At 46.2% G+C, this 27,357-nt stretch overlaps 1 protein-coding gene across 20 annotated transcripts in view; it reads right to left on the bottom strand.

The window, feature by feature from the left end:
• ADD1 (adducin 1) overlaps nucleotides 1-27,357 on the bottom strand; it is a 573,879-nt gene that overhangs the window by 272,838 nt on the left and 273,684 nt on the right. For all 20 annotated transcript variants that reach the window (XM_085642521.1, XM_085642512.1, XM_085642520.1 and 17 more), the window contains one exon: nucleotides 11,281-11,432. In XM_085642521.1, the coding sequence (XP_085498647.1) occupies nucleotides 11,281-11,432 (152 nt within the window). The remainder of the gene's footprint in view (nucleotides 1-11,280; nucleotides 11,433-27,357) is intronic.

The raw sequence follows: 27,357 nt of genomic DNA on the forward strand, positions 1-27,357 counted from the left end.
AGCATTTACCGCGAGGTTATAATGCACTCAAGAGTATATGGTTTAATCGTATCCACAAACAGATACAGAGAATGGACTCAGAGCTGCAGAGGGGCCTCGCTCAGGCAGAGGCACCCCCTCACATGGAAACCAAGCACCCTGCTCTCAGGATTGATAGGACCTGCCTTAGGGGTGACTGATCGGTTTATATGTGTGTGCAGGTAGAGATATAGTGTAACTATATCTCAGTGAGGAGTGCTAACACTACCTCACCCAGGCTGCAGTAGCAGGCCTGTGGTGTCAGATTTAGTCTGCGTCCCAGGGGTGGCATAATACATGCTTCAGCCCATGGTAGGCCTGTGAAGTACCTATGACCTTGGTACCCAAGGTACCATATACTAGGGGCTCATAAGGTACCACAGCATCCAATCACTAGTGCATCTAATATGCACTCCAAGTTGTTTAGAGAGAACAGAGAGGCTGGGGTCCTGATTAGCAGGGTCCCAGCCAGACTATAGCCAGAAACCAGTGTTAACATCAGAAAAAAAGTGGGAGCAACATAAGTGCAGATCCTACTCTCCTACAGAGTACCTCTCACGAGTATCCAGGATTGTGAAATACAAACTCTTATTACAAAATTATTTACACAGGACTTTCCAAACCACCTAGCAAATATGCAAGATGTACCCACAGCATACCCCAAATGTAGGTCAGAGGAGGCAGACTTTAACCATATGCTTTGGAGTTGTCCAAATATAGAGGAACATTGAGTTGACATAACTACATGTATAACTGAGCTGTTGGCACACGAGGGGCTAATGGCATAAGACACCTGTTCACTGGGACTAATGAGTAGGAAAAGGAAACTGAAGGTCAGAGGTAGGCTCACTGACTTAGCATTATTGCTGTCTGGGAGATCCACAGCGTTTCACTGGAAACTTAACAGAGCCCTTCATATTGAGCAGGGGGAGGGCTGTTCTGCTGAAATGGGCGGAAACTGAAAATATGATAATAAATGAATTACACACAAAAAGGGTGATAATAAGAGAAATAAATAGACATGAGATCATTATACTGTCATAATAACAAAGAGAAATTCAGATGACAGACCTCCGTAGATAAATTTTGAGATGTGGATAGCGGCATCATTCAGACATGTAACAACTGCGCTACTTCTTTCTGTCCCTCATTATACAGGCAGCTGAAGCCTAGGATAATCGTGTGAAAGGAGTCCCATACCGCTAGGTTACATGTGGCAAAGGCATATTTAATGTATGACTGTAATGATCTGGCCAGAGCTCTTCCATATGCAGAACTGACCCAAATGTCCCTTTGGACTGTTCCTACTTGTTTGGCATGGACACCTCTACGAGATACTGCATGTCCCTAAACTGGGGAGTACAATGTTATACTTGGGAACTGTCACACCAAATGCATTATGGATGATGATAATCAGGCTGTTCTACTAAGGGGTTACAGCAATGTAACTTTCGAAAAGGACGTATACGATTTCCAGGAAGTGTGGCCTAACCCCATATATGTGATTAATTTAGGCTTATCTAACTTTACCCTAATGTTAGTCCTCACCTTAACCCTAAACTAAATTAAAGTGCATTTAGTTATACTAAATTACATAATATTAAATTAGCACCCCTAGTACAAAACCAAACCTAATAATAAATTAAAAACACAATTAACATTAACAATAATGGTACTCAGCTATATGTGGCACTAAATATAACAATATTTTGGAGCTGCAATCATATTTCCTTTATTCATAATACTTAGTCCATCTATGGATGATTACTTCATACTCAGTGGTATGAGTTTATATTTAGAGAAGGACTAGTTATTAATCTTCAGTAACAATCTTTCTGGTGGCTACTCTATCTACCTGCAGAATATTAATTTTAGGAATATTTACCCCCACGCTTCAGACCTGATCCGGAAACTTAAAAGTAGTACTCCTGCATGGGGGTAGGTGCGTTGCTCTGCACCATTAAAGCATCACCGATGAGGTTTGCCAGCGGCAGCTGCTTTTAAAGGCTTCTCTATGCCATCGGCAAACAAGCTTGACCAGTGTGCAGATCTCTAGTTTGGAATCTTTTTAGATAGAAAGAAAATCCATTACACAGAACAGGGAGGAGAGAAGGTCTGTGAGAAATTTGGGGTTAAATAGAATACCCACCAAAGAAGAGCATTCCTGAAGGTAAGTAACTTGTTCTTCTGATGTATAATCACCTTATGAATTGATACCAATGATATCAAAGCAGTACATCCCAAGGTGGTCGGGCTGTGGAATGGCTCAGACCAAAATGTCCTGCAGGACTAAATGTACATCCCGACAGACCTGACTGTCAAAGCAATAGTGTTTAGGGAAACTGTGCACCGATGCCCACATAACAGCCTGACAGATATCGTAGGACAGGCACTCCGCATGCTAGTACACTAGTAGCAGCCTTGGCTTGATTGGAATGAAAGTGTTGAGAAGGGGGAGATTAAAAACACCTCTGTCGTCTTTCAGCACTAAGAAGTAGCAGGAGTAACACCACGTTCCTACTTTGGAGACCAGAACCCTCTCTAAAACTCTTTTGGCCAAATGGGCCTGCACTCACTGTTGCAGTACAGGCTCCTTGTGCTGAGCTAATTGGGGTGGAAGGCATCACAGGGGAGTGGAAAGAAATAGCAGGCCATAGTCTAATTTGAAAAGATGGCAAATCCACACATCCAAAGTGAAAGGTTGTTGTGCCAAGAGAAGAATATCTGATTTAAAGGAAATTGAATAAACTCATGGACATTGAAACGTGAACTATTTGGATCCGCATACTATTTCATAAACTGATTATTTGATAATTGACATTTGTTATAGGTTTGAGTGCTCGGGGAGGGTTTTTCATTTGTTTTGTTACCCTGTTCAAGAGGGTAAAGGTAAGATTGTATAGGTAACCAATCTTTCTTCCCCTATGAGCACCATTGAGTACGTAAGTAATTTAGCTACATTTACCCAGATTTAGAGTTGACCGCCCGGCAAAATACCTGGTTACCTAGTGTTTAATTGTAATTGATAGATCCCAACCTTTGGAGGGAATGCTTGATCTGGTCTCCAACAGGGTGAGTGGATCTCAAAAAGGACACACTAAAGTAGTTTTCCAGATGTGATTGTTAGCAGACAGGGGACTAAGCTGCTCACTGTCCCTGATGCCTTGAACACTATCTCTCGGAGTTGCGAACTCAGTCACAAAACGGCTGAGAAGGTTGTTTTCTCAGCAGCAGGGTCTGGCGTTGCCGGTATTGGAAAGGCATCTTTATTGCTCACAAAGTGAATGAGCAATAAGAATGCCTTTAAATCTTGTTAACTTGTCACATTTGCTCACAGAGGTCACGTGCATTATAGTTGGGTCGAGTAGATTTCTGAAGTTACTAGACCTGGAGGTCTAGTAAGATTTTTTGATTTTTCGAGTCCTGGCTTAGACTTTGTGCTGCTTCTTTGACTTACCCAAAGTCTTCGACCCAGAGGGCAAGCCGTAAGAATGGTATCTTGGTTTCAACTGATGAAGGCGTGAAGTCTAATGACGTTTGCAGATGAAAGTTTTGACTCTCAATTCTGCTAGGCCTTCAGGTTCAGCTGAACGCGGTAATCACAGTCCCTGGAGTCGTGCTCCGACCTCTGGCACCCCAGGCATATATCATGGGGGTGGGTGGGAGGTGGGGTCACAGACATTCGGTTATAACACTCCCTGTAAGGTTTAAACCCTGTCCTTGTGGGAGGGGATATATTTCCCTTGCACACTGGTAAAAAAGAGAGTTTGGTGAAAAAGACTCATTAGGGACGAGAGGAGTAGAGCTTTGGGTTTCTGAAAGCGCACAAAGAAAGGAACTGACATTAGCACAGCTGGGTGCTACTTTACCGCTCGTCACTTCCAGAGTGGAACGACATCGATGTGCAGCCTCTTACTGTCACCAAGACTACTGCTTCGAGTTTCAGGATCTAGTTTGAGTCCGGGGGTAATATTCATAAGGTGAGGAATCTGCATTTAGAAGTATCTAAGAAGTAACCTTAACTTACCTCTAGCTCATCTCCCAAATCACGGCTCTCACACTAAATGTGTAACTTTAACCTAGCCCTAACCACAATATTACATTCAATTTCATAAGCATCCTTAACCTATCCCTAATGCTAACCAATAAATGTAAATTATTTGATGTGGTTGCATGCTCATCAGTGGAAATTCTAATGCAGGTGCATACTAGGTATAGTCGATTACAAATAGTGGTGGAGGTACACTATGAGAGGCACGAACAGGTCTTAAAATAACGTGTTGGCTTTAGCACCTCTTTCGAGATATTCTCACTGTGGACCACCAGTAATTTGAGCCAGTGATTCAATATATATCTTGACAAATCTGTGTCAGCCTATGAAGTCTGGGATGTTTACCAGTAAGAGAGCGAATTGCATTTTTAACTAAAGTTACTGTGAGCGGTATATCCAAGCCATCTGCCACCTCAGAAGAAATTGCAAGACATTAAATGCGGGGTAGGTATAGTTTTCATTTCCAACACTTGTTTCTTTAACCTACGAACATACAAATCAGAATTTTAAAAAACAATTGCTCCAAATGAACGTCCCCCAGAAAAGTGACTAGGCTACCATCTGTCAAAACAAGATTACTTGTCTTGACCACACTCGAGCTATATACCAGCCATGTGGGTGACCAGAGGCCTCGAGTTCTTCACAGCTCTTAGAATTAGAAAAGTTGTAAGAATTTCATCATTTTTTCTGCTTCTGCAATGAATTTCTGTTCATTTGTGTACACGCTAGTCATCAGTCTATCCACGTCAGCCAGAACGGCTCTGCCATGCATGCTACTTATTAGGAACACCATAAACGTGTTCCACAGGAGTGCATATGAGAACAAAAAGTCAGTATTACTCAAATAATAAATCTACATCTCCGTTTCATATCCAAACACTATACCCAGCAGCACATCTCATTTAAAACATGCCTTTTTATTATTACATGAGAGAATGGGATCTCCTGCTCAAGCCTAAAGTTTGTACAGCGTGTATGCCCTGGGAAGAACATAGGAACTCTTCGCCTAGCTTATGCTCTCCATATTGGGACACAATTTAAGCCGGAGAACAAATCATTCTCTGGAAAATAAAATGAGTATTTTGGTACACCACTCTGGTGCTGCTAGTTTGGGCGATCAGGAGTCATATGCACAAACCATAAATGAGGCTCTCTATACTTTAATGCTTCAGCTGTACATGTATTGTTCAGTTAAGGGAAGGGACACTTCTGGGTGTCAGCATAAACGACTAAGAGTAGAGAAGGCGGTGCAGATACTCAAGAATAGTAGGATCTTGGTTGAACACACTAATGGGTCCTTGAATTACTCAATCCTGTAACGGCATGCTAGAGGACTCCAAAGTCTGGCTAAAGTCAGCAACATTTTATATTTTGCCTTACAAGAATGGGTAATGGTATTTTTGTTACAGGAAATGCAACCTACTATTCATATACTGTCAGCGGACTATCTGTGGCATCTCAAATCTTAATAGTGATGGAACAGGCCATCTCCAGAGGTGAGTGGTTCATCAGATATGCCAGTTGCCCTCTACTGCTTTTTTTTTTTTTAACAAACTTTTATTAGCATTTCAAATATTACAAACATATCCCTCTTTACTGCTTACACACAAAATACTTATATAGCCCATCAGCATGACTTCTGCCCCGTCAGCACTTTTTCAGCCCCAATCAACCATAACCATTCACAGCTATTCTTTTTCATGTCAGAATCACCAGCAAACATGCTATGAATATCTGTAAGAGTACTGCAGACAGTACCAAAGATGGCATTAATTTAAACATTGCTCACCAATAGTGCAATCTTTTATAGTCTTTTGCCACCCAATGTGGGCACCCTCTGCAGTAACAGAAGCAATCAATCAGGCAGAATTTCTTCCACTGTTACTCTACTTCGGTTACCTGCAGAGAGCTCATCAGCACAGGCTAAGAGGCCATCAATCAGGTTAGTGCAAGTTGCATTACTTGCCTCCATAGTACAGACATCAGTTCCTAATTACCCACTCCTGACAAACTGGCTCAACGCCTGAATTGACAACATACCGGCCACACTAAAAACTATGTTACATTTCACCGATTGCTCAAGAAAATCCTTCTACTCTAAAAGTTGTCTTCACAAGAAACAAAGCCCTACTCTTGAAGAACACCCCTCCAAATGGAAGATTGACCAATCTGTTCACTCTCTTTAACTTAGCAGAGTGTCTGTTTCTGCTCTAAAGTCCTCACCCTCCTCCAAAGGCACAGCATGGCTTATTCTGTGGCATAACTATGGCTAATGTCCATTTCCACAGCCACTCAGGAAAGAAGCCTTTTGAGGGATCCTCTGCCCCTACTACTGGCAGCCACAAATGCAGTGGACTCTGTTAAATCAACAAACACACACACGGAAAGGAAAATGTTATACCACCAGACAAAAAAAGAGAACTTACAATTCCACATCTAAGGCACCAGCAACTCACCCAATGAACTGTTCCGCATTCTGCTGAAGTTAGGTGACAGCTTATAGTCATCAGTCGAACCGCACACCACTGAGCAAAGTAAAACCCTCAGGTCATTCTTATGAGAAAAGACTGAAATTGCATGCTGCACCGCCATTGACACCACAATCCCATCTCAAAGTGTGAACCTTGTACAGAGTTTCTCAAAAGACTTATAAGTTACCACTATGATCAAATCACGAACAGTATCCCATGATTTCCCAAACTTCAGCGGCTCTAGAACTGTCAAACATCCAAGGGCCAGCCCTTTTCAAGAAGTTTATCTCACAAACACTCAAATATGCAATCAGGCATGCACTCCCCCCTCAACCCTCCAACCACCATCTTGCGAAACCCAAGCCATAATCAGATAATTGCAAACTAAAGACCAATCTCTGGCAGCACTGTGTAGCTAAGATACCTGAAACAGAGCTGACTGTGCATGCAACCATACACAAAGCCGCCTCTTGACCCACTTCTTTTCTAGTTTGGACCCCTTAAGAGCCACCGTTCCCACAGTCCATCTTCACGCAGGGAGCATTCACCTGAAGGAACTGGATTCAATTCTTGGCACTCATTCGCCCGGAGACTCTCAGCATTGTTCAACATCACTGACATCATAGGTTGTGAACAAAGCCTTGATGGAGGTTTGTGCATAACGGGGCGCACTTCTGAATGATTCTAGCTGCCAGTTGGTCTTTCCCATGTAATGAATTAACAGGCATCTCCGCCTCAAACCTTTAGTGTGATTGGGCAGCCCAGGCACGAGGAAAAAGAATCAACAAGGGAAGCAGAGTGCGCTTCTGTTTGTTGCCTGCCATCTCTTCGGCCTTGCAGTATGGAATGAAGCTAGAGGCCTGTGTGTCCTATATATTCAGGAAATTGCTCTATGTTGTTCAGTAGCACGCGGTGTCTAGGCACCTACATCCACATAGCGAGAACACCTTATTATTTTTTTTTTTATTAGCATTTCAATTGCAGACAATCAAATACAACCATATCATTTCGGTCACAGTACAACAGCATCCATCGGCCAAGTCTTAGTATCCCAATCTGAATCAGGGGTCCCCCCACGTTCCCCGCCACCCGTCACATGGGACAGCAGTGGTTCGCTCTCTTACTGCAATTGCAAATATTGAGTTAGGTACACCCAGTAGTCTTTTGGCTTCGATCTGGTGGGAAGTTCTTCTTCATAAGTCCTCAGGGTATCTCTACAGTGCGTTAAATCCACAAGCCAGTCTTTAGTTTTCGGGATCTGCCTGCCATTCCAACAGAGCGAGACCCTCCTTTTGGCCATTAGCAACGCTATAACACAAAATCTACGCTTCAGGGCCCTAAAGTTAGGCAGCAGTCCCAGCAAGCAGGTTTTGGTCTCACAGCTCACTTCACCGCCCATCATAGTTCCCAGTAGCTGCGTCACCTGCATCCAGTAGTCCCCAATTGCCCCGCACGACCATGCCAAATGAATAAAGTCCGCCCCCTCTTTACCACAGCGCCCACATCTGGAGTCCTCCCGCAACCCATATCTGTGTAATCTGGCAGGCGTGTAGTACGTCTGGTGTAGGTACTTGAAGTGTAGGATGCGAAGATTGCCATTAGGCGTTAACATGCCAGTTAGTTCACAGGCAGTAGCCCATTCCTCCTCTGTGAGTGGAGTGTCCAAGCAGCTATTCCACTTGTCCATGGAGGCGCTCGTGTTTGCCGCTATATCTGTTTGGATTTTCGTGTACAGTGTGGACACCAGGTGCCTGGCCGCAGGTGTGGTGATCAACCATTGCAAGGCAGTCAGTTCCGGAGGTTCCGCCGGATATAGCAGTTTCACAGCTTTTTGCAGCCTGTAATAGTTAAATCGGAACAGCGCAGACATATTACTAATGAATGTCAATTGGTCTATTGTTTTGAAAATCCCACCTTCATACAGATCTCCCAGTGTGTCGATGCCCACTTGACGCAGCAATTCCAACCCCTTCTCCTCTTGCGTGACTGAAATTTCCGGATGCCACTGGAGCCAGAGCGCCGGGGCATACAGCGGTAGTTTATTAGCCTTCCTTCCCATAGTATGCCATGCTTTATTTGTGGTGTCTATTGTGTTAATGTCGTTCTTATGCAGAGGAGGCCGGCGATGAGTTATGACCGCTTCCAGTGGTATCGGCAGAGCGTCCCCTTCCTCGATTGCGTGTGGGTGAGAAATTGAATTTTGTGGTACCATATGAGCCGGAGGACCATCGATGTAATGCGCCTGAATACCTCTGCAGGGGGGTGAATGGGTACGTTATTGAATAGGTAGAGCAGCTTAGGCAGCACTACCATTTTGACGATGGCAATACGATCCGCCAGAGACAGTGGCAATTGGATCCATCTCCCCACCTTTTCCTCCAGTGCATCGATCGTCCTCCCATAGTTAGTTTGGATCACAATATCTGGGTCTCTGTGATACCACACACCCAAATATTTTATCGGATCAGTCCTCCACTCCAACGGGTAGTCCGTTGGGTGCGGCCGCGTGCTATCCGTCAGAGGAATAATCAGGGACTTGGCCCAGTTTATATTGATACCGGAGTGGGGCGCAAATTTGATATATTCCCTCAGCAACGGGTTCAAGTTGTCCCCGGGATCCCTCACATATAGCAGCATATCGTCGGCGTATAATGATATGTGCAGTGGCCTCTGTGGAAACTGCAGAGCCGAGTAGTGGTGTCCCTGCCGGACCTTGCACGCCAGGGGCTCCAGCGCCAGTGCGAACAGGAGGGGGGACAGGGGGCACCGCTGCCTCGTTCCCCTCCGAATATCAATTGGGTCTGAAATGTATTTGTTCACCCGAACCCGCGCTACTGGAGCGTCGTACAATAATTGTATCCACTGGAGGAACCTGAGCGGAAACCCCATCCGTCGCAGCACCGCGTTCAGATATGTCCACTCCAATGAATCAAAGGCCTTGGCCGCGTCCAGGAAGACCGCCGCCGCCTTCGTCTCAGGTTTTAGAAAGTGCGAACAGCGTTCGAGTATTATGCGCGGTGGAGCGCATATGGTATGAACCCAGATTGGTCGGGCAGAATCAGGTTGGGCATCAGGGGGTTAAGCCGGGCAGCAAGCAGCTTTGCCAGGATCTTATTGTCCACATTTATTAGGGATAAAGGTCGATACGAGTCGCAGAGCTCTGGATCCTTTTGCGGTTTGAGTAGCGCCAATAGTAACGCTTCCCGGAGGGTCGGCGGTAGGTGCTGTTGTTCGTGTGCGTTGCCATACATCGCTACCAGGCGAGGGGCCTAGCGAGAACACCTACAGGAAAAAGGATACCCAAAATGTAGACTTCTCCAATGAGTCGTACAGAAGAGCGTTTCAGAGGCCCAAGGTCACACCGACTTATAACAAAGAAAGTGAAGCTGTAAGTTTCCATTTTATTCAGACGGATGTAGATCAGAAAAACAAACAAATAAATCAGGGTGGGAGGCTTAAATTAACCTAAACTACTGTTAAGTAGTTATTGCGACATTCCTGCCATGACTTCATTTAATCCGCTATGGCGCTCTAGGCAGGAAGCCGCCATATACAAGCCAGTCTCTTTCTGCTCCAACAGGTTGAGTCCAGCCAGGCAAGGCACACCGCAAACCTGTTTTGACCTTGCTGGGCCTCATTAGTGAGGTGTAAGTGGAGCCCTATTGCACAGTAAGCAGGGGACCAAGGTCTGGGCACGCTTGCCTTCCTCGGCTGGTGTCACTTAGTAAACAGAAAAGAGGTGGGTAGAATGTATGAATTACCCTCAGCAGCTGGCAATTATTGGGAGATGCAATCTAGTCCATCGGTTTCTTTTTCTTTTGCCTACACAAATTAAGCACATTTTTCGAGGCCTGATGAGCACAACTTCTCGTGTGAGAAGCAATAGGGAAAATGTACCACAACAATTCTCCAGCGTGGCTAGAACACTGTTCAGAAGACTCGAAGCTCCCAGCAAACTGAGGTAACCACGACTACTAAGCAGTCCCATAAAACAAGAGCGCAACAATCATGGAAAATACGGGAACAAGGGTGAAAGGTGCAAACAAATGTAACAGCTGCTCATGCCTCTGGCTTTAGGCACTGTGAACCCATTAACCTCACTGTCCGGTGCAGCCCAAACTGGAACTGCTCTATGCACGTGTGACTACAGCGAGTTCATGAGGAGAACGGGCGCTCAGTACCAGGACTCTAATCTGAAGATGTAGAAGTAAGGAAAGAGGATAATGCAACAAACGGTAAACCAATTAAATGAGATGGGATAACATGTCAAACAGCCAATTCAATTAATTCCAAGCACAAAAGCGCCTTGAAATGACTGCCGAAAGTGTCACAGACAACGCAGCACTTATAAAGATGACAGGCTGTAGATGAAAGTTGCCAGAGGCACAGATCTGTGCAGTGCGAGGCACACCGTGTATCTTCTGGAGTTAAGAACAATAAAGAGGTTTGCTCGTGTTTGAGACGGAAGCCAATGTGCAGCGCGTGTGCGTCTTTGGCAGCACAGAAGGTTGACTCTGGGGCCTGAGGAAAGCTTTGCACTCCTGGGGGAGCAGGAGGTAAGCCCTGAACATAGCCTCACCTGGGGGAGCAGGGGGTAAGCCCTGAACACCGCCCAACGCCTCTGCACCCATCAGTGCAATCACACAACAGCCAGTGCAGCAGAAACATTGCTTACAACGATTTTTAACACTCACTGCGGCACACAAGGTAATACGGGGATGTTGCCTCGGCCAGACTCACCGTTATGTGGTTGTAAATGAGCTGCGACCACCCGAAGAGGTCGGCTAGTCTGTAAAATGCGGCCAGCTTGCATCGAAGCAACTTCTCCCCTTTCTCGTAAGCAATGGAGTCGGATCCCCTCAGATCGTTCACGGGGGTGACCATGCCAAGACCTGAATACAGACACAGACAGAGAGACTGGGTGAGTCACAATTCACACAGTGAAAAGCAAAAGGTGACAAAAGTACAAATGGCAAACACAACTGCACCAGATACATGCTGGCATGTCATGTGCATCACTGAATTCAGATTACAAACAACATGCAAACCAGTGCTTTAAATGGGGAAAAAAGTGCATGTACTCAATAAAATAGAGGTGTGGCAAGTGGGCGGGGCTAGGGGCGGGGCTAAGGGGAAGATATGATCATACATTACTTTTGTACTAGTTGTAGCACATATTAAAGCACACGAGAAATGCGTTTATGTCAATAAACCAGGTTAACTTATTCCACATAATGAAAGCCGCGATGTCACTTTCACCGGAATGGTCGCTGCGCACCTGATTGACAGTGCAGGGTCTGTCTAGAGATCCTGTCCTGTTGATCACAGCGTGACGCAAGCCCTCTCAAACCCCTGCAGTTTGGGGACATTCAAATGAGTGCTGCAACTCTGCAAAAGGCTTGGTTCATTACAAGCTCCTCGGAAGCAGCGCGGCATCTGCCCTGCACTGGAGGAGAAACAACCTGCACCGGCCGTGCGGTGGGTCAGGGTACAGGGTACCGGTACTCTCCCTGACTACAGAGAAGTGCCGCTACTGACTGCAAAAAAAAAAAAAAAATCGGAAGTGCCGGTACTCAGTACCGGCGAGTACCGGTCCATTTAAAGCACTGAATTGCAAACCCTAAATACATGCACGGAGAGGCAAGCCTAGAGATAGGTTGATGTTCGAACTAGATAGCGAATCCTGAACACAGGATCGGAGGGATACAAAGAGAGGGGATGCACTCCCGCTTCAAAACAAAGAAATAAAGCAGAGTGAAACCTCCCACTTCGCAGCACTATGAAAAGCATAAAAGGGGGACATGTATAAGGATTTTTTTGCGACTTTATCAATTAATGGAAAAGTAGGTTAGCATTACATTTTCATTTCAACGTATCAAAACGTTCTTTAACGAACATCCGCACTCTTTGGATTAATCTTTTCCTTCGCGATAGTAAGCTCGATGTTTACATTGGTCTGCGGTCACGAAAGGAGGAACTTTACAGAATGAAAACAGCACCCAAATTAACAATTCAATCAGGAGCAACAAGATGCCATACTACGGAAAAATGAAGGAAAAAAACTAGACTGGCCACCCAAGTCAGACGATTACTCGGATACATAAGTTTCCGCTAGCCGAGAGATTATGTACGGAGACCAATGCTTAATTTGAGCCGGTGGTTTCCGGTACTCAGTATCGGCACATAAATGTCAACCCCGGGCGTATGATAGCCTGCCACATGGTGGCACTGTTTGTGTAATTTGGAGATGGGAACAACAACAGTTGTATTATTAGTTGCATATAAATTAAAAAGGAATAATGCATGCAGCCCAAGCCGTTCTTATAGCTTTGCAGGCCTGGAATAGTCGGAATTGTCACACCTGTAGGAGTGTGATGAACCCTTGACCTTGTTAGGTAGGTCGCTCCCCCTCCGCACAGCACCGCCTGTGCGTCCTGTCCCTGCCCCAGATACCGCTGCTGAGGTAAGTTCTGTGCCCCCTTGATCTGTGTCCCGTTTTCTCTCTGTGTGTGCCCCCTTGATCTGTGCTCCGTTTTCTCTCTGTGCCCCTGATCAGTGCCCCGTTTTCTCTGTGCCCCCTCGATCTGTGCCCCGTTTTCTCTGTGCACCCTGATCCGTGCCGTTTTTTTTCTGTGTTCCCCTGATCTGTGCCCCCTCGATCTGTGCCCCGTTTTCTCTCTGTGCCCCCTGATCTGTGCCCCGTTTTCTCTGTGCCCCCTGATCTGTGCCCCGTTTTTTCTGTGTGCCCCTGATCTGTGCCCCGTTTTTTTCTGTGTGCCCCCGATCTGTGCCCCGTTATTCTGTGCCCTTGCCCCCGTATCGTCCACTGCTCCCATTCCCGCCGCTGCATCCCCTGCGGCCCGGCACCCTGACTGCCCATTCGCTGCCCCTCCCTCCCGACTCCCGCCACCCAGCTGCTCCTCACTCCCTCCTCCCCCCCCCCCCCATGTATGGTGGCCGCGGGCGCGCCATAGGCACGCCTAAGGCAAGCTCGTCTGCGCCCGTCCGAACCTGGGCCACACCCAGCGCCAGGGCCCCTGGCCCCCGCGAACGCCACGACGCCCGTCTCCGCTACGACTCCAGCACCCTCCACGCACTCAACGCCGGACGATCACGCACCTGCTGCCTGGCCACCCCGAAGCGCACCCAAGGACCCTTCTCCTGCCGGAACTGCAGCTTCACTAGCATCCGGCCCGCCAACCCACCTACCAAAGAACCCAACCACCTCAGATGCATCCTTCTCAACACCCGCTCCGCACGCAAACACGCCGCGGAACTCTGGGACCTACTGGACTCCAACACCCCAGACGTCGCCTTCCTGACGGAGACCTGGCTGAACCCCTCCTCGGCACCCGACATAGCCATCCCGGAAGGCTATAAGATCACCCGCAGGGACCGAACCAATGGAGGAGGAATCGCCATCGTCCACAGGAACTCTCTCAAAGTCTCAACCAACAGCAACGACACCCTCAGCACCGCCGAACACCTGCACTTCCAGATCCACACCGATCCCAACACCACCCTCAGAGGAACCCTCGTCTACAGACCCCCCCCCCCCCCCGGACCACAAGCACAGTTCAGCAAGTCCATCACTGACCTAGTCAGCACACATGCCCTCGCCTCCACGGACTACATCCTCCTCGGGGACCTGAACTTCAACCTCGAGAACAACAACGACACCAACTCCTCCACCCTGATCGACAACCTCGCCAACCTCGGACTTGGACAACTCGTCACTACACCCACCCACTCCGCTGGCCACGCGCTTGACCCCATCTTCTCCGCAAGCTCCCACGTCTCCTTCAACCACACCACCGAGCACCACTGGACCGATCACCGCTGCATCCACTTCACCTTCCAGAAACCCACCACGTACCACCGCACCCAACAGATGCCGCGCCGCTGCTGGAGCAAAGTCACTGAAGACCAGCTTTCCACCTCCCTCGCCCGGAACCCACCCACATATCCGACCGACCCAGACACCGCCGCCCGCAACCTCAAACAGTGGATCAACGACTGCGCCAACACCCTCGCCCCCCCCTCAAGAAGCCCTCCAACACCCACACTAGCAAGAAAGCCAGCTGGTTCACCGAAGACCTCCAAGCGAACCAGCCTAAAACTCGAAAAAACCTGGATCTGTGAACGAACAGCGGAAACCTACACCGCCCACAAGAACGCCACCCGTAGACACCACCACCTCATCAGATACGCCAAAAGGACCTCCTTCAAAGACCGCCTAGACAACAATGTACACAACAGCATATAGCTCTTCAACATCGTGAAGGAACTCTCCAACCCCAGTCAAACGCCAACGACATCCCACCTTCACAAGACCTGTGCAACTTGCTGGCCACCCTCTTCCATCGCAAGATCGCAGACATCCACGACAGCTTCAACATCGTCACCACCCCGGCAACCACTGAGACCCCCGCTCCCACGACCACCACCCGCACCAACCGCCCGATCTCCTGGACCAACATCAACGACGACACCATCAAGATCATGAACACCGTCCACTCCGGATCCCCGGACAACCCCTGCCCACACCACATCTTCAACAAAGCCAGCAGCACCATCACACCCCATCTCCGGAAAACCATGAACATCTCCTTTGAGACAGTGACCTTCCCGGAGAGCTGGAAGCACGCAGAGATCAACATCTTACTCAAGAAACCCAAGGCGGACCCCAAGGACCTCAAGAACTTCTGACCTATCTCCCTGCTCCCGTTCCCAGCGAAGATCATCGAAAAGGCCGTCAACAACCAACTGACCAGCTTCCTCGAGGAGAACAGCATCCTGGACCAGTCCCAGTCCGGGTTCCGCAGCAACCACAGCACCGAAACTGCCCTCATCGCCGCCACTGATGACATTAGGTCCCTGCTAGACAACGGAGAAACCGCGGCCCTCATCCTCCTGGACCTGTCAGTCGCCTTCGACACGGTCTGCCACCACACACTACGAACACGCCTCTACGACGCCAGAATCCAAGAGAAAGCCCTGGACTGGACCTCCTCCTTTGGTAGAACACAGAGCGTCCGCCTCCCTCCCTCACGCTCCGAAGCCACCGAGATCATCTGTGGCGTACCCCAAGGCTCATCCCTCAGTCCAACGTTGTTCAACGTCTACATGGCACCACTCACCCACATCGCATGACAGCACAACCTCAACATAATCTCCTACGCCGACGACACCCAGCTGATCCTCTCCCTCACCAAGGACCCCCACACCACCAAAACCAACCTTCACGAAGGAATGAAGGCCGTCGCTGACTGGATGAGAATCAGCCGACTGAAGCTGAACTCGGACAAGACGGAGGTCCTCATCCTCGGATCCACCCCCTCGGCCTGGGACGACTCCGGGTGGCCGACTGCACTAGGAACACCCCCAACTCCCACCGACCACGTACGCAACCTAGGGGTCATCCTCTCCATGACGAAGCAGGTCAACGCCGTCTCCTCCTCCTGCTGCTTCAACACCCTTCGCATGATCTTCAAGTGGCTCCCCACCAAAACAAGAAGGGCGGTAACCCAGGCCCTAGTCAGCAGTAGACTGGACTACGGAAACGCACTCTACGCCGGAGCCGCGGCCAAACTCCTGAAACTGCTTCAATGCATCCAGAACGCCTCCGCACGCCTGATCCTTGACATCCCCCGCCGCAGCCACATCACACCCCACCTGATAGACCCACATTGGCTCCCTGTCAACAAGAGGATAACCTTCAAACTACTAACCCAGATATGCCATAAACCTATTGAGGCTTCCCCCCCGCCTTTGTCTTTTGAACATCTGGGAGCCCACCGACTTGTCCAGAACTGAACAACTATGGGTCTCGCTGGGCTGCGTGGTGGCAAAACGCAATATCGCCAGAACATGAAAGGGAGGAGTTAAGCCTCGATACAGTGATTGGGAGTCTGACATGGACTGGTGCATGCAAGCGGAACGAATGATATATGAGAATTGGGGATGCCCGGGCAAATGGACGAAAATCTGGGGCCCCTGGAATGAGAGTAGGGGTTTATTATGTGCCCCCTTTGGTGAGACTTCCCCATTTGTTGTTGACAATAAGACGCTGTAATGATTCTAATAAATAACTGAGATTATGCAACACCTAATGAGGCTATTGACCCACTGTGCTATATCACAATGTCATTTTGTACTGTGAGTTTGTATAATTTGACTACTTTCTGCTGCACTTGATTTATTTGTGTTTGTTGACTTTTTCCCTTTTCAATAAAAAAGATTGCCCAAAAAAAATACTTCCCTTACGTTACTAAGACAAATGCTGACATTTTCAAGAGCACTGCTAAGGTATTGTGGCCATATTCAGAATTTATGTTGCTGGCTGACCTCCCTGCATATAGGATATGCATCTAGTCTTTTCGATTTTGCATCTGTAAGTTCACTAGCCCTGATGGGTCAGCTGTGATTAGCAGACAGATCACTTTTATCCATGTTCTAGTGAAGGCTAGTTAGCAGCAGCCGGTGTTACCCTTCCTACCTGCTCTTAACAGATAACAGGTTTGGGTACATACTGCCTTTAAAACTAGAATGAGACAAGGACTTATTGTTATTTTGTCAACATGAATGAGGGCTCTGTAGAGAGTTGTGCTACACTCTAGGAAGCTTTAAAAGGTAACAATATGGGGCAAGCTCTTATGTGTTTCTTTTGATGTCAGAATAGATCTGCCACCAATGGTGAACTAATCTGTAGAGGGGGATTAAGGGATTAGAGGTTAATCTAGATTTGAACCTAGATATTTAAATGTGTGGCTCGGAAGATGAACCTTTTGTTAGACTCGTTAATAAAGTACTAAAGAACGAAGCTTAATTCATTTATACGCCTTGACCCGTTTTAACAAACAGACTATACTGTTTTATAAGACCTTACCCCCAGGGGCCTTCAGAACAAACTAATTGCCATCAACCCTATCTTTGCATCAAACATGATAGTTAACAGCTCTCAGTCCTTTAGCCAGAAGTTCAATAATCACATTGAAACGTTTCAGGAAGATGTGTTTTTGCCAATGTTGCTTATTGCAAATCTAAGTACAAGGCACTGTATTCACATGTGCAAACTGCTTCAATTAGCACGGGTCTCTAGTTTTTAATGCAGCCATTAGAAAAATAGCCAACCTGTGGGTCTTCAGCACAAAACACCCAGAAATACTCTCCTAGTGAACCGAATATCTTATGTTAAATGTGATTTCCTTAATTGAGACAATTTTAAATTTGGGATGGTTAGTGTAGTTTTTAGAGGACTCTCACAGATCATACTATCCTGGAAGAAATCTCAAGTCTGCTAACATAAATCTTTGAAAGCCTCAATTTTGACAGAATTTTGCAGTTGGAAACATTCTATAGATTTTGCAATGTAGTTATCAATGGTATTGCCACTTTGGGAATTAAATCAAAAGATATTTAATATTCCTGGTCAAATACAGCTGCATCCAATATGAACTGCAGTAAAAAATGAAATATTCACAGTTTTGTATGGATCCCCTGCACCAGCGGCAGCTCAGCATCACGTGAATTTGGGCAATAGCTCACTTAATCTACCGTACCGCCCCAGTGCCTTGCAACCTTAAGGGGCGATATGTTCATTTTTTCCAAATATGGATTATTAATATCATCATGTGAGCTAATTTGGATCATATGAGATTTTTTAAAGTTATTTTTAAGACAGGGTGGGGGTTTGAGCAGCCAATAATTCCCTGTCTATTACTGGAGTGCCTAAGCCTAGAGGTTGCCCTTTCTGTTCTTCCACACTTCAATCATTTGGTTTATTCTAGACTGTAAGATTTAAGCATTGCACTTGTATACCTGAACTCTGTGAACCATATTATTGAAAACATTTATGTTGCCACTGATTTTTTAGATCAACCTGACAGTTATCTTGAGTGCAATTTAACTCACAGAGGTTGTATATTGTGGGTAAATGAAATAAATTTAATTTAACTGAAATGATAAAGAATGACCAGTATTGTTTACAGTGAAGCGGAATGAATGCCACAAGGTGAAGGGAAATGTAAACGGCTATTAAATCATGGCACTTCAAATATGACTACGTTCGCAATGCAAAGTGGTAATGAGAACTATCCACTATCAAAAAGTGCATTACAGTTAGAAGATAGACAGTTAGCAGTATATAAATGGAGATATGTCAGTCTAGACTACATTGTTTTAAAGTTCAACTCAAAGGTCCTACAAGGTTTAAAATCAATGTTAAGTCTACCACTCTACCAGAGTGAAAACAGTTGGTCTAAGGCACATTACAATCTACTATGAAAAGTTACATTTAAGGTTTGTAAACCTAATAAAATAATCCAGTCCAAGAAGAGGGTACGATATAAAAGTTTGTGTAAATTAATATTTAATAAAAACTATAAAATAAGTAGTTTTATGTAAGAGCTCAAGGATATTATCCTAAAAACCCATTAAAAAGTTTTGACTTTAGTATGCATTTTGTACAGGGTTCACTTGGTAAATGCTAGTCGTAATATCTCAGAAATCCAGTACTCTAGTCTCAAACATGAAGACTCAAAGTTTTTAGTATTGTCTTTGGCAACCTAGGCTCCAGACACTCAATTGTTTGCTTTAACGCACATAGGCCTTGATGAGAAATTAATAAAGAGAAAGACTGACTTGGATAATTCAACCAAGAGAGATTCTCAAAAACATTCTCTCGGCATCCTCATTAAGCAGCATATTCGTCTTTTACCATCCCCAAGCATGTTTACTAGATTGGCATCTGAGCAGTTGCACCTTTAGCACTCATCTTTTGCCACAAGACCGAGTTTAAATATTTGCTTTGAATATTTGTTCCGTGCTGAATAGGACGTAATGAAAATTACCTTCTGGATATACACTGTTTGCATAATAACACTAGTTGTCCAAAGAGATGACTGATATTTGTGCCAAACAGTTGAAGGGATGGCATAGTTTAGTTCTCTGTTCCTACTCCATCGATGTTCCTTCATTAGTTAAATATTGTCATTTATTAAGGTTTAAAAATGTGGAGGCAGAATTAAGAGTCTCTGGAGAGGTATATAGCAACAAAATATGAGAAACTTAAGTTGGACTGTAATAGTCTAAGATAACCAGTAGTCTGTAATTTGCCTCCCATCTAGTGGCAAACTATCCATTTTGTCCAATAAAGGAGCTTGTGGTCTCAATTTGCATAAAATGTGCTCCTAGAATGGTAACCAAGAGGATATAGATCTTGTTTGTTCCCCTCAACCAGGAGGCAAAATACTAATCTAGTAAATAGTACTAGTCCGTTTTGGACTGTGTTGAGTCTCCTTTATTGAATAGTAATTTAAACATCCTTTTCTCTCCGAGTGCCTAATGAATTCTTCAGTAACCACTGCTGAGGCTGAAGCAGCATTTGTGTCTGGATGAAGCAGTGTTAGTGTCTGGTGGCATTTCTTCAGTTAGGGAAACTCAAACCCATCTTTAGAAAATGGGATTTTCAATGTATCAATGCTGATTTTAGCTTTTTTCTTTTCACATAAAGTGTTTCGTGTTATTAAAATGCATGTACATGTGTTTTTACACATGAGAGCTACACTTTGAAAGATGTGTGGTATTTTAGGCAGAATGTTCGCTTTTGTTGCACTTATTTAAGCCCATACTTGGATGCCAACTCAGCCAATGAGTTTGTGTGAGCTTTCTTCAAGGACTGTATCTGCAGCCAAAAGGAACTGATAAAGAGCAGGTGGATAAAAAGATTGAGGAAGCAGAGCTTCAAGGTTTACAAATGAACTTAGTTACTTAGAAATGATGCCAGGTAGGAGCTGAACATCCCTATGGATTTCATTTGACATTAGGTGGGCACTAGAAAACATGCGTACTGGCAAGACTCCAAGCGGGGACATGCTGCCTGGTGAATTTTCTAAGCATTTGTTGATGTATTAGCCTTAAACCTCTTTTGGCTTTTTTTCAATGAGGCCTTACTGAGGTGGACCACAGTGGTCTTGCTCCCACTTATTAGGAAGGGTTCATTAAACTGTGCGCCTCTCAGATTTTTAAGATAAGTGTGGATAAAAAAATACTGAACAAGATCCCAGTGAGAAGGCTTTTCTCCGAGAAAGGCTATATGGTTCATGATGATCCCCAGTCAAATGTTTCCTAATATCATACAAATTATCCTGCTCATGGAGAGGTTTGAAGTTAACCCAACATAGCACAAGTTGCTCATCCCTAGCCCTCCTTCGCTGCAGTCTTGGAACTCCTGGCCTTGGAGTGCTGCGCAGTGTGGCTGCCTACTCTAAGGTGGAATTATAACTAGAAATAAGAAAAAACTATTTCAGTGAACCAAACCTAGGATGTGGACACCAGATGCTCCTCGTCCCTGATTTTAGAACCCCAGGTCATATCAACAAGGGCTAGTTACTCACAGGTTGGGGGTCAGAATTCTGAGGAAATGTCACATTATTATAAAATATTCTGGAATATAGTCAGGACTCTACAGTGACCTTTCACTAAATGTTCGAACCAACAACAAATGCATGCATGGTGTGGTCAAACTTTGTTCTATGTCAATTAGAAGGAGCCTGTTGAGCTATTCTGTGCGAGCATTCCTTTGTGTGTTTCTCTCTTTTGCTATAAAGAAATATAGGTCTGTTAATGTTTGGAAGATGTTTTCACCAGGAACGCACACCCCACTGACAACAAATTAGAGGAGGTGAGGGTTAAAAGTAGCTACCCCCGATGTCAGCGATTGTCACAAGAATTGTGGACAGAATAATGTTGATTCCTCTGGTTTGAATTTTCTAAAGAATGCATTTCTATTAGGAGCCCTACAATAACTCTAAACAACTGAATGGGCTGTTACTTAGTTTGTTGTGGGGTGGATAATGTGCTATTATCAACTTTAAAACACAGGAATGTTATTGCATGAACATGCACTGGTCTTAAAAAATCTGGCACAATGTCTCAGTAATGTGAACAATATCTGCTAACAAATGAGGGGATCTGAAAGTCAAAAATTAGTGAATGCAATGAATGCTGTCCTTAGGAGGCAAGAGTAAGTCGGGAAACCCCTCAGAGTAATACAAGGCTGGTCAGTCCTTCAATGTACACAGTACAAAAGATCAGAAAGCAGTATTCGGAAATACTTTTAGAAGACTGTCAATGGCAGAGAATTTAGTTTACCATAAATGTACAGGGCACGTCTCTACCTCTGCAGATTATGCACAAAATTAAATGGGTCTGTGAAGAGAAGTAGGTCTATAGGCACGTGGTGGATAGGTGGCCCACTTCAGCCCATTGGAGCTAAGGTGGAGGCCATCCTGTCGGAAATACTGGCCAGTTCTTGGAACCTATGTTTTCATTGTCAGGGATATTTTAGATTAATATATGCATGTCACGAGGAGAGCCGCTCTTACAGTATACAAGGGGCCGACTGGTGGGAGGCACGAGACATTACGGACAGTATCTTTTGTGATTCACAGGAAAACGAGTGGACGACAACAGCAGGAGACGCCGATACGGACGCATACCCCTTTAACTGGGTATCACCTTCTGGTAACCACCCCCCTTTTGATGACGAGGAACTCGCACACCCAATAAAGACGGAGGAAGACCGAGCCATGGTGTGTGGCTAGACCGGAGCGGGAGAAGTGAGAGCGAGTGGAGCAGTGGAGCGGAGATCTGAAGACGAGAGAAGCAAGGAGACGAGAGGGACGCCGTCGAAGGAGGATAAGTCGGAGACAGGAGTACTCCGCATCTACGCATCGCCGAGCCGCGCCCAGGAAGGAGCGTGGCTGACCCAGGTACGTGACCGTTTCACGGGCTGGGTCGGGAGGCGGGAGAAGGCTACGAAGTAACACCGGGGCTTCTCGCCGCCTCGACTATCTCTAACTTCTTTTGTTCCCCCCCCTCACTTGCACTTCCCCTCTCTTGTTCTCACACCGGTCGAGTTAGATACTGTTTAGTTAAACTCACCTGAGCACCGGAGTGTTCCCTTCACCTCCCCGGGCCCTTTGACCAGAGGTCAATTTGAGCGTCGTACTGACCCCAGCCTTTTGTTCTTGTTTCTTCCTGTGTTGGGGCGGCTGCCGCTGGGAGTTGGCGAAACACCACGCACGGGACAAGAGCGTATCCTTCCCCAAGAGAGAAGCAATTGGAACCATCCCCTGAGGCCAAGGACAAACTATACAGAGACTATCTCAAGACCCCCCCCCTAGGGACCGGTTGGGACCGCAAACTGGATACCAAGAGCACTACTTTCCCCTTGAGAATAAAACCTTCGCTAACTAAACGCCGTGTGCTGCGTTATTCTTCCCAACCGCTCACAATGCAGTAAGTTGACAGCCAAGTTTCTTGCCCTATGTATTGTTTTGACCAAACACCAAATTGACATTGGTTGGCAAGCCAGAAACGACTCAGATGATTAATTATGAATTGCAGAAATTATGGTTTCTGCCCAGGGACAACATGAAACATATGAATAATGCAATTTAAAGCAGTTCTTACTGCAGAGTTAGAATCCATCTGGAGATGGTCTGCTTTTGCTTTACCTTCTTTTGCTCCAACAAATCCAATAAAGAGTGGGCTGTCCTCCCGGTAGTCTTTAGTGCAATCAATGTAGAACAACAATCTTTTTGTTGGGTCCAAACAGAAGACACTCTCCTCTTCCTTGGAAGAATGAAGCAGAGCAAAGAAAGCTGGCAGCATGATGCTTGGGCCGGTGTGGAAAGGTGTCACCCCTTTCAGCAGAAACAAAGGATCAGTTTGTCTGGAAAGAAGAAGGTGTAGGGGAAGGTGAGCAGACAGCACCTGCAGCTCACTAACCCTCCTGGACGAAGTATTGGCCACCAGAAAGACCTCACGGACTTTGGGAGGGAGATCAAAGGCTAATCTGCCACCAGACAATCTCCACGGATGAAGGTGGAGCAAGTGCAGGATGGGGTGCAGAACCTTGCCCTGTTGCAGTGACAGGAGATTCTCAAGCAGGAGTAGCCTAACCAAAGTACCAATGTTCATGCTCAGGAGTTCAGGATACCATACTCTCAACGCCCAGACCTGAGTCAAAAGCCGCTTTGGAAATTCCAATGTGCAGAAATGCTGATATTGTGCGTTCTCGGCTAAGGAGGACAGATCTAACCAAGGTACTCTGCAGTCTCGGAAGAAACCTTGCATCTTCTGTGGCTGTAGATGCCATTCGTAATCCACAAGGCATCACCAGCTGAGCTGGTCCGCTCCAGCGTTCAAGGATCCCGCCAGGTGTTGTATGACCAGGAAAATGTCCTGATTTTCCAGCCATGTCCAGAGGTACAGGGCCTCCCGGCACATTCTACAGTTGCAGTACCAGATGGTGGTGTTGTCTGAACACCTGAGCCAGCTTCCCTTTGATGGAAGGAAGGCTTTCAATGCCAAGCAAATCGCTATCCTCTCCAACAGGTTGATGTGCAGCTGAGACTCTGCCGCAGACCAGAGTCCTCTGATCTCCACTTCGCCCATATGGCCGCCCCAGTGACTGAAACATCAGAATCATAGCCTGAATATCCTTGGCTGACAGCTCTGGAGGATAGGCATGGAACTGCATTGTTTCCAGAATGGCTCCACTGAAAGGGAGCATTTGAGAGTGAGTCAGGTGCGACTTTAACACATTCACAGTGAACCCCAGTGACTGCAGGAGGTCTACCATTGTGTGGAGGTGGGCGACAATTGCCTGAGGTGAGCTCACCTTCAACAGCCAATCGTTGAGGTAGGGGGAAGACTGGAACCCCCACAGATGGGCTGCAACCACCGCCATCACTTAGGTGCTCATGGCCCACTGTGAACCGCAGTTAACACTAAGTGTCTGTAGGACAAGGATATGAAAATAAGCATCCTTCAGGCCCACTGCTACCATTCAGTCTCAAGGGCCCAACACAAACAGGACCTGGACCAAAAATAGTGAGCATTTTGAATTGTTTTTTCAGGAAGGTATTGAGGGGGTGCAGATGAATAACAGCACACCACAAAGTGGTGGGAATAACAACCACGACCTACTTCAGATGTTAGCTGCCTCTCAAAGGCTCCTTTGGTTAAAAGAGCCTCCTACACTTCCTAATGTAGCAGGGAGAGATGGTTCTCCATCAGAAGCTCTAAAGGAGGTGGCATCCTGACCAAGTGGGAGTCTGTCACCAACATTTGCCTGTGGCAGGCACAACAAAGCTTACAACCCGCAGGTTTTTTTTTTTTTTTTAAGAGGACATCCCTTAAGCACATTGAGAGCAAAGCTCGAAAACGTGTCGACAAACTGAGGTAGCTCTATGGATCCGTGCTGATAGCACTGAAAAGAAGGAACTGACGTTAGCATGCTAGAGTGGTGCATATATAGGTACCACGTCGTATCTAATAAGAACACCACCTGCCAAAGCGGAGGCAATTGGCCCCATCTACCACCACGCAGAGGTACTGCTCAAGATTTTCCGGATCCAGTCTGATGCCAGGGGAGTATTCTAAGGTAATCTGCAGAAAGAAGTCTCGATCAGATATGTAATTTTGGCATCTGAAAACTGACAAAGTTGGGAACAGAGCTTCAGATCCATATCGAAGGGTGTGGAAAAAAAATAACCTACTTAATAGTGCTAGGGTGGTGCCAGATCTTTAATACGGGCAACACTGTTACAAAAAAACCTTCACCTGACTCAGTAGATCCTTCCAACTTTAGGCCACTTTCTCTGCTGTCAGCCGCTTTAAAAAATGTTGGAAAGGTTTATGAATATTCATCTGACTATCTAGGACGTTTTGTATTGCTCAACTCTTCTCAATTGGGCATTAGGCCAAGATTCAGCTCTGAAACCGCACTGCCAGAGGTTTTCGAAGCCATCAAAGCCTTTTTAGATTAAGGCCTACCAGACACTCAGGTCTGTACCGTTTGACACAGTGTCATCAGATACCGCTTCATTGACTGGAAGCAATAGAGGTAGGTGGATTAGCTTTATAGAGGGTTCATTCTTTTCGCACTGAAAGAGGGGAAGTGGTGTTTCTTGAACCATTTGCATCAGGACCTAAAGCACTGAATTATGGTGTCCAACAGGGTTCATCACTGAGCCCTACTCTTTTTAATGCTTACTTAGTTCCACTTGCATCTATCGTTGAATCCTATGGCATACAAATCATCTCATATGCCGATGACACTTAGCTTATTCTATGCCTTGGCAAGGAGGCAGAGGCAACTCAGCTGGCATTCAAGAGATGTCTCGTCCATCTTGAACTGACGAGAAAGAGCTGACTGTAATTCAACTTTGATAAGACGGTGGTGCTACTGTTTAATCAGACAATGGTAAACGGATCCAAGGATTGGAGGCTGGTCCGCCACGAATGTATGACATTACAACACATGCCTTTCCCACGCAGGTACGTATGTATGTATATATGTATGTGTATGTGTATGTGTATGTGTATGTGTGTGTGTATATATATATATATATATATATATATATTATTGTCTTTTTGGGAGTTGGGAGGCTAGACCCCCCCCATCCCACCTCTCCCCACTTTTTATAAATAAAATTAACTTCAATGCCGTACCCACCTTTATTAACTACCCTTACCACCCAGTACATCTGGCATTTTGCTAATCTGCTGCTCTGCTAAGATTTACTCGACTGTGCCATGTCATAATCTCTAGTATGCCGAACATTCATTAGCGATGTTATAACCCAGAGTACGCCAGAATGTAGGTGCTACGAAGCCACGTTCTTCAATCAGTCCATAATCTCAATCTGAACTTAATATTAGCTGCATGCAGGCTTCAGGTCAGGAATCGAGCGTCACTAGAATATATTCCGAGTACATTAAATCTTAAAGTCAACATTCATGCCAGATTGTATTACAGAGCACACGGGTAACCAAAGTTGTGCTACGGCCGAGGTGGCGGGAAACCGTGGGCTTGAAGGAGACTCGTCTGGCCCGATGAACAGTGAATGGAGGCGGGGGCGGACAGGGATCACAGTTGGGCCACATTCCACACCTGGTTAGTCTCACTGGAATCTGGCCGGTTATTTTGGTGATAGTTTTGTATAGCGTGAACTCGTCCCAAAGTCTTTGGAGACCTGCGCACCAGTTACATTTCACAAGATCAAATTCATTTACAGCATGAAGATTAAGTGATGTGCTCTGTGACACAGAGGCTGAGGTGACCAAATATCACCTCCCTCCCCCCCCCCCCCCCCGCCGTGAGGCGGCCCCTGCATACAACACACCCTTCTTGCACCCCCCACCCATGGTCTAAAAGTGACTGCCCGGCGGGGGATAACTGCTTCTTTTTGACTCCTCCCTTACCATCTACATGCCCTGGGGCTATAACGGGCTGGGGAGGGGTGAGAGAAGTGGCCTCTGGCTGAGCACGCGAGGCGGCGCGCCGAGAGGAGAATGCCCCAAAGCCGAAGGCCCCTCAGCCTCAGTTTACAGCACGTCAGGGACGTGACCATGATGCTGGCGCCACATTAAAGTGGACTGGAGGGAGTGGGGAAGTCTCTCTGGCCGCTTACAGAGGCCCAACAAGCATTTACAATGCAACGGTCTCGGCATTGTTAAAGTTAGAGCTATTGGCATTGCTCATGACAATGCCGTTTCTTTAAATGTTTTAAAAACAAAAACATAAACAAAAATAATGTCATGAGCAATGCCAATAGCTCGAACTTTACCAATGCCGAGACCATTGCATTGTAAATGCTTGTTTTAAAAAGTGGACAGCTATTTTTTCTTCTTCTTGGTTTTCTCTGGTCCAAAGGAAGGAATCGTACAATGCATTTGGCAAACTTTGATGCTGAGCCATTGCTGCACAGTCTTGCCAAATGAAGTTTAAATCTTCCTTTGTAC

The sequence above is a fragment of the Triturus cristatus genome, chromosome 2_2 (genome assembly GCF_964204655.1).
Source record: "Triturus cristatus chromosome 2_2, aTriCri1.1, whole genome shotgun sequence".
NCBI classification, from domain to species: Eukaryota; Metazoa; Chordata; class Amphibia; order Caudata; family Salamandridae; genus Triturus; species Triturus cristatus.